The sequence below is a fragment of the Microtus oregoni genome, unplaced genomic scaffold (assembly GCF_018167655.1).
Source record: "Microtus oregoni isolate MIOR12 unplaced genomic scaffold, Mior012 000005F_ref0000423, whole genome shotgun sequence".
Taxonomy (NCBI): Eukaryota; Metazoa; Chordata; class Mammalia; order Rodentia; family Cricetidae; genus Microtus; species Microtus oregoni.
This window is the reverse complement of record NW_024543064.1, coordinates 20,998,071-21,006,567: the sequence shown is the minus strand read 5'-3', so window position 1 is coordinate 21,006,567 and position 8,497 is coordinate 20,998,071. Positions and strand designations below refer to the sequence as shown.

The 8,497-nt window shown below is 51.2% G+C and overlaps 1 protein-coding gene across 1 annotated transcript in view; it reads right to left on the bottom strand.

Moving 5' to 3' along the window:
- Nucleotides 1-539: 539 nt before the first annotated feature.
- The window catches only part of Oprd1 (opioid receptor delta 1), a 33,343-nt gene continuing 25,385 nt past the window's right edge, over nucleotides 540-8,497 (bottom strand). Inside the window, exons 2-3 of the mRNA XM_041651954.1 lie at nucleotides 5,440-5,789; nucleotides 540-2,278 (exon numbers count right to left, since the gene is read on the bottom strand). Coding sequence (XP_041507888.1) covers nucleotides 1,737-2,278; nucleotides 5,440-5,789 — 892 coding nt within the window. The 3' untranslated portion in view covers nucleotides 540-1,736. The remainder of the gene's footprint in view (nucleotides 2,279-5,439; nucleotides 5,790-8,497) is intronic.

The window sequence follows — 8,497 nt, the reverse complement described above, 5'->3', positions numbered from 1 at the left end:
ATTCTTCCAGGTTCTTATCAAGGGTCCAAGTATTTGGTAGTTCTGATAACCCCCACTCACGCTAAGGTGCCACACATGGTATGCTCAAACAAGGGGGGTCTTTGGGCTCCAGCACTGATCCAGACACTAAGGCCCTGGGAACTCCAAAAGTATCCACCCACAGGCTCCACAACTAACCTGGAAGCAGAAGCCTGCCTCTCTGTCTAGTCTCCCCCAACACACACTTTTGTTTTCTGAGACAGGAACTCACTCTGCAGATCAAGCTGGACTCGAACTTACAGAGATGCTCCTGCCTCTACCTCCAAGGTTCTGGGATTAAAGGCCTGTGCCACCATGCCCAGCTCCATTTTGTTTTTGTTTTGTTTTGTTTTGTTTTTTTTGATATTTTGAGACAGCGTTCCATCCTAGCTGTCCTGGAATTAGCTCTGTAGACCGGGCTGGCCTGCCCCATCCTCCCGTTATTAAAGGCATGCATCACCACTGCCTGGCCACATGTTTTTTTAAAGACTTATTTTATGTCTATGAGTGTTTTTCCTGCATGTATGTATGTGCACCATGTTCGTGCCTGGTGCCCACAGAGGTCAGAAGAGAGCATCAGATATACTGGGACTGGAGATGGTTGTGAGCCACCAGGCGGGGGCTCGGAACTGAATCTGTGTCCTCTGTGAGAATAACAAATGCACCTAAACCCTGAGCCGCTGTTCTAGCTCTACTTCCGTTTCTCGACACTAGGGCTTGCTGGGTTTTGGAGTCCCGGAACCTTCTCGCTCCTTCCTGAGCCTCAAAGATCCCGTTAGAACTTGATTCTGGGGGCCTTGCTCCAGTATCCACGGAGCCACTGCTTCTGCCCCACGACCTGTCCCCAGCCCCACGGGGTCGCCAGGCCGTGGATGCTATTCAATTCAGAGTCACCCATACGGTTTATTTTTTGTTTGTTTTTGCTGTTGTTTGGAGGGTTTTTTGTTTGTTTTGTCTCATTGATCCCAGAACTTCACACAAACACCCTGCCACTGAGCTACACCCCCAACCCTCTTTACTTTTAATTTTTAGACACTCAGGTGCCCAGGCTGGCCTTTAACTCTCCAGCCTGCGCCTCCAGCATGACTGGGATTACACAAAACTGCCCCATCAGGCCAGCTTGTATTCTTTATATAAAGAATTAAACAGAACCTAGCCTCAGCGAGTTTAGTCGGTCGGTTAGTTATAACGCGGTGAGAGTCTGTTCTCTTCTCCAAACTGAGCCCCCCACCTCCGCCCCGCCCCATGGGGTGCGTTTATCTCCTGACCCTAAAGTGCCCTTCCTGACTGCCTGTTGGGTCCCTTCACCTTCTCTAAGAAGAGGCTGCTCCCCATAATACAAAAGCCCAGAGTCTCGCTGTCACCATCCTTTCTGCCCCTCCTGGTTTCTAGAGCTGGAATTCTCAGGTCTTGGACAGAAACTGGGTGTTCAAAAGGCCAGAGCCTGTGGCTGTCCCAAGTCTTGAAGCTCTGCCCCATTGGAAAGGCCTGACTAAAGGATCCAGTTTAGAGCCTCAGGTGTCACTCTCTCTCTGGAGTTGCCAGCTCTGCCCCCACCCCTCCAACCCATAGCCTTGGATCCCTCAGGTCCTGTCCCTGCCGGAGGCCACCCCTCTGTGCAGGCCCCTTTCCAGCTGCCCAGATGGTGGCCAGGGCCTCCCAGGGGGCTCGGTGTGGCCGCCAGGTCACTTCACTTGGGTGGGGTGCTTAGCGGGAGGTCAGGCGGCAGCACCACCGCCAGGGCCATCGGAGGGGGTACAGGCGGTGACGCGCTCACGCGCGGTGTTCTGGCGGCCACGGCGGAGGCTGCCGGGTTCCTGGCGGCCGCAGGGCCCGCGACAAAGCTGGCGGAAGCAGCGCTTGAAGTTCTCGTCCAGGAAGGCATAGAGCACGGGGTTGAGGCTGCTGTTGGCGTAGCCCAGCGCAATGCACAGGTGCAGCGCGGCCACCACGAGTGGGTCGCGCCGATTGATGTCCACCAGCGTCCAGACGATGACGAAGATGTGGATGGGCGCCCAGCACACTACGAAGGCGCCCACCACCACCAGCACCATGCGTGTGATTCGCCGCAGGCTGCGGTCCTTCTCCTTGGAGCCCGACAGCAGGCGCACACTGCGCAGGCGCAGCAGCATGAGGCCATAGCACACGGTGATGATGAGGATCGGCACCACGAAGGCGAAGAGGAACACGCAGATCTTGGTCACCGTGTCCCAGTACCAGCTGGGGCTGGGGAACTGGAGCATGCATACCACTGCTCCGTCTGAGACCGGGAAACAAGGAAAGACAAGGGTCAGAGGTCTGTGTGCCTAAGGGGCCCTGTCTGCTTGTTCCCTTTCAAGATGATTGATGCCTAGATTGTCCCTTTACTTGCTGAACTCCTTCTTATGCTTAAAGACCCCAGGATTGTTCCTCATCTGGGAGGTCCTCTTCTGTGTCTTCTCTCAGCTGTATGTAAGCCCCTATGTCCTTGGACGACATTAATAATAACTCATCAACTCCCCTCCTACCTATTTCCAAAATCGCTCCAGTGGGGTTGGTTAGTACTGATGATTGATTCTGAGTGTGAGTTAGGGCTGGAGATGTAATTCAGTTGCTAGAGTGCCCAGCATGCACTACGCCCTGGGTTCAGTTCCCAGCACTGTATAAACTTGACCTGATGGCCCAGGCCTACAACCCAAGCACTCAGGAGATAGAGGCAGGGAGGAGCAGAAGTTCAAGGCCATCCTTGCCTACATTAACTTCTAGGCTAGCCTGAGCTATATAAGATTCCCTCCTGCCCCCCCCCAAAAAAAAAAAGCCTGGGTTAGGAGTCTAACTCCAGCCCAGATGTGTATGGCCTTGGGCAGATTACTCGCTGTCTTCAAGTTTCCTTACGGTGGGGCTAACTACCAAAGGCACATTTCTTTAGTAATGGTTAGATATATTTGTTCTCTGTGTGTATCTGCCACATACACATGTGGAGGTTATAGGACAATGTGCAGATCTCAGTTAATGTCAACAATAACCCTGTACCAGGCAAGGTAGCTCAAGCCTCCAGTCCCACCGGTGACTCAGGATCCTGAGGCAGGAGCATCCCAAGTGCAAGGGTAGGGAAAGGTACATACTGAGACTATGTCCAAAAGCAAAATAAGACAGTAGAGCCCTTCCCAACAGCCAGCACTGTAGAAAGAGGAAGGGAAGCATCCTGCTCCTGGAGAACAGGCTTGGGCCGCACGAGCGTCTCAGAGGATGTCTTAGGGTTCTGATGCAGGCCAGAAGCTGACCCAAGGGATGCTCCAGATCTCTTGGAGCCACACAGTGGACTTGCAGCCCGAGAGTCATGAGAAGGGGGCTGGAGTCCTTCAGGCTGTCAGGAGCCCCGGGGATGACTGAGGACCAGTGTGTCGTGTGAGCGATGGTGCTCCGAGAGGGAGGAGTGAGGTCCTTTTGCCTCGGCTTCCAGCAAGGCTGCAGTTAATGAAGCGTAAACTGAAGGCTGACGTTGAGCAATGGGCCCTGCTGCTCAGTTAAAAGCAATTGCTCAAAAGCTGTATAATGGCGCTGGGGATCTGCCCTTGTGGCCGTCAAGGTGTCTACGGCATCTCCCATGAATCCTCTTCCCTTTCCCTACCATGAGGATCAAGCTTCTACAGACTTCTACCCAGGGACCAAAAGAAAGGAGAGACCTGAGGGCAGGAGCCTTTAGGTCAAAGGTCAACTTCCATCCAGTGACTGCCTGGGAGGCTGGAACTAAACCACCTGACTTGATTCTGTTTTCTTTCAATTAGGGTCTGGATAAATAATATAAAGTGGCCTCGGATTCAGGGTCTTTCTCAGTCACCTGTGTGCTGGGGTTATGGGCACGTATCACCACGTTGTGTCTCAGTCAGAGGAGGGGGAGGGGAAGGGGAAAGGGGAGAGGTATCTCCTGCCTTGTCTATGAGGAGATAGGGCTCAGAGGTTGGCTGCTAATGCATAGGCACCCTTCCTTCCTTACGTCATGGTGGGGCCATGTGGGCAGTCAGCACTAGGAAGGGATGGACAAGAACACTGAAGAGTGGTTAAGACTTCTCCTGATTTCCTTTTTTTTTTTTTTGTTTTAAAGATTTATTTATTATGTACACAGTGTTCAGCCTTCATGCCTGCATGCCAGTAGAGGGCACCAGATCTCATTACAGATGGTTGTGAGCCACCATGTGGTTGCTGGGAATTGAACTCAGGACCTCCGGTAGAGCAGTCAGTGCTCTTAACCTCTGAGCCATCTCTCCAGCCCCTGATTTCCTTATTTATGCCCTGACCAGACAGCAAGCGTGGAAGACTTGGACACCTTCCCTGGGAGCCTGGGTTACCCCCAGACTATCCTCCTACCCAGTGGATTGTAGTGGACTGAGAAATAAACTTCCATGGGTTGGGGATGTTTGTTACAGCAGCTACAGAGACGAGTACAGATACCCCAGGAGATGCAACTGTCAGCCACTCCCTGCGGACCACTCTCTAGGTCTTGCTTTGGTCATTTGGACAATGGTATTTTTTTCCTCCTTATTTTTCTTTCTTTGTTTTTGAGACGGTTTTAGGTAGCCCAGGGCGGGCTAAAGCTAGCCAAGAACTCCTGATCTTCTTGCAAGGTCTATGGGTATGCAGCACCTGATCTGTGCTGGGGATTGATCCTGGGGCTCTGTGCATCCTGGGCAAGCTCTCTACAAACTGAACTACATCCTCCCAGAAGTCCCTCTCTCCAGGTTCTTACTACACAGCCCAGGCTGGTCTCTCAAGACCTTCCTGCCTCAAGCTCCTGAGAGCCAGGATTAGAGCCCTGTATGTATTAGATACCCAACTTCCAACTGTCTTCTTTTTAAATTTTTATTCTTTTAATTATGTGTATGGGGGAGGGGATGGGCACATGAATGCACGTGTCCACAGAGGTTGGGAGGTGTGAGATTCCCCCTGGAGCTGGGGTTACAGGCAATTGTTAGCCATCTGATATGGGTGCCAGGAATCAAACTCGGGTCCTCAGAAAGAGCAGTGTGTGTTCTTAACCACTGAGTCATCTCTCCAGCCCCCCCAGTGGTTTTCAGAAGTGGGATAAATGGGAGTTTAGGATGGGCCTGCAGAGTCCATAGCCTCTGCTGCTGAATGGCCAGTGACAATCATACCTTGGCCATTTATGCATCTCCCTGGCTGGTATTATTCACAGTCCTGGCCAGCCAGTCTGTAAATCTATTATAGATTCCTTTTGGCCAGCAACCTACCAACCAGTCGTTCCTCTTCACAGCAGTCTACCATCCACACTCCGCATTGGCTGACTCTCCACCCCACTAGCCAATCCACTCCTTTCGCTGCTCTGTAACCCCTCCCACTTGCCCAAATAAACGCCCTGGAAATCCACAGAGGTCAACAGGTGGTCGGGCCTCGGTTGCAGCTTCCTCGCGCACACGCACTCACCCCGTGGTCGGGTCACTGCCATGACCATGATGGGTACCCCAACACCGGAAGCCAGGACCCAGATGCAGATGTTGATCAGCTTGGCCTTGGCAGGCGTTCGGAAGTCCAAGGCCTTGACCGGGTGGCAGACGGCGATGTAGCGGTCCACGCTCATCATGGTAAGGGTGAAGATGCTGGTGAACATGTTGTAGTAGTCAATGGACAGCACTGCCTTGCACAGCAGCTCCCCGAACGGCCACGTTTCCATCAGGTACTTGGCGCTCTGGAAGGGCAGCGTGCTGGTGGCCAGCGCATCAGCCAAGGCCAGGTTGAAGATGTAGATGTTGGTGGCGGTCTTCAACTTAGTGTACCTTAGAAGGAAGAGCACGGGTGACTACCCACCTCGTGGATTTCGGTTTTCATTACTCCGGGGGAGTAGAGGGAATTCATCAAAAATACACAAGGGGCTGGCCCAGTGTGGTGTCAAAGCCTGCAATCCCAACACCTCAGGAAGCTAACCCATGAGGACTGGGGGTGCAGGACCAGCCTGGGCTACATGAGGCCCTTTCTAAACAAACAAACAAACAAACAAACAAACAAATAAATAAATAAATAAAAAGGTTGGGAGCCAAGGTGGGCTTGGGGCCCTGCACCACCCAGCTGACCATCACTCCTTCTCCCAGAGGCAGACGGGTAAGGATCTCTCTGGAGCCTACGATCCCAGCATTGGGGAGGCTGAAGCTGGAAGATGATGTGTTCAAGGCCAGCCTGAGCTACCTATGACAATGAATGTGACATGAGGACCTGAGTTTGATTCCCAACACCCACATCAAGTGGCTTACAACTGCCTATAACGCCAGCTCCAGGGAGAATCTCATAATGAATGGTACCTTGCCTCCAAAAAAAAAAAAAGGAAGGGGGTCGGGGTCAGGGAATGTAAGGTTGTGAGAATTTAGTGAGATGATAGACAATGTAGCCCTGAGCCCAGGGATGTATAGAATAGAATCTATAGAATCTGGAATGTATAGAATGGATATATAATGTAACCCTGAGCCCAGGGATGTATAGAATAGAATCTGTAGAATCTGGAATGTGTAGAATGGATATATAACGTAGCCCTGAGTCCAGGGATGTATAGAATAGAATCTATAGAATCTGGAATGTATAGAATGGATATATAATGTAACCCTGAGTCCAGGGATGTATAGAATAGAATCTATAGAATGGATATATAATGCAGCCCTGAGTCCAGGGATTTATACACTCAGGACACAGGCAGGGTGCAGCTCGGCTATCAGAGGCCTTGCCCAGCAGAGGTCAGAGGACAACTTACAAAGGTCCATTCTTACCCACCCCAGGGTGTTATCCATCTGTATAGAACGCAGTTGGGAATTAGACCATTTTCCTAGTCTTTGGGGAATATGATTGCTCAGCTTTGAGTGAGGGGTTCTGCTGGGATCTTACACCTTGAAGTGTCCTCTGTGGTAGCCTGGGGCTTCTGGTTCTTTCTTGGTTCCATTCAGGCCTCCTAACCCCACACAACTGGACCCATCCCACTGTGAATACCATGGTTCATTCCCTTTCCTGTCCCCGCGCTGTGAGGAAGGTGAGCCACCTTCACCGTCACACGTCGTAACCCAGGGTGTGAGACGCCCTGAACACTCCCAGCATACTTCACGCTCTGGGCTGCAGACAGCCGTCCACGATGCAGCAAGCCCTTGCATGACCAGCATATACAGTCGTGGTCCTTTAGGTACAGGGCCTGGGCTGGGTACCGGGTGGTATGGAGGAGGCTGTTCTGGAGCAGCACCGGCTTCATAAAAACCCAGCCACTTGCTGGGCAGTGGTGGCTTACACCTTTAATCCCCGCAGAGACAGGCGGATCTGTGAGTTCAAGGCCAAACTGGTCTACAAAGGGAGTTTCAGGATAGGCTCCTAAGCTACAGAGAAACCCTGTTTCCAAAAAAACAAAACAAACAAAGCCACAGTCACACTGGGGCAAGGTAAGAATCGCCCTTACACCTTGGACTGGTAAGAAAGGGAAGGGCAGGCTGGGATTAGCGATTCCTCATGTTTCAGGTTATAGCTGGAAGTCTCTGAGAGTGGGGAAAGTGAGTACCCATCATTGTAATCCTATTATCAGGAAGTTGAGGCAAGAGGATTACAAATTCAAGACTAGCATGGGCTTCATAGCAAGACCCTGTCTTGGAAAAACAAAGAAACAAAGCCTTTGGGTATGGTGGTGTCACACCTGTGATTCCAGCACTTGGAAACAGGGTCCAGTAGAAAGATTAAGAGTTCAAGGTTAGCCTTGGGTACACAGAGGGCTCAAGGCCAGCCTAGGCTACCTGAGACCCTCTCCCAACAAAACAAAATCAAAGACACCACTGAACATCCTCACTCACACTGAAAGAGAAGAACAGGAGACTTGACAGGAGAGCATGGCGGCGGTCAGGAGGCCTTTGGTTCTCACTGTGACACCATGCTTGGTTGTGTGACCTCAGGTGATGGGTTTGGATGTTTCTTTGTGTTTCCTTTTCCCTGTCCCACAATGGGCTTTAAGCTTCGACTAAAGTGATTCTGACGCTTGCATTCAGAAATAACTGCTTGGAGTAAAGGTGTGCTGATTAAGAATGAATTAAGAATTAAAAACCCCAACTCCAGACTCAGATTAGCAGACCTGGGCTGCAGGGGAGCTTACTGGGGACAGTGAGTGTCTGTTTGGATCCCTGGTACCACAAGAAAAAAAAGTCCAGCAGATCAGAGGTGGGATTCAGGAGTCTAGATTCCTCCGGAGATGGTGAAGGGAGTCCTTGGTCTCTGAATCTTTTTCCTTTTCCTTTTTTGGGGGATGGGGCAGAAAGATAAGAGATAAGGACTCAAGTAGCCCCAGTTGGCTTCTAGCTCATTATATACCCAAGGATAACCTTGAACTTTTTTTTTTAAATAATTTAATTTTATTTGCATTGGTGTTTTGCCTGTGAGAGTTTCAGATCTTGGAGTTACAGACAGGTGTGAGATGCCACATGGGTGCTAGGAATCGAACCCAGGTTCTCTGTAAAAGCAGTCAGTGCGCCGG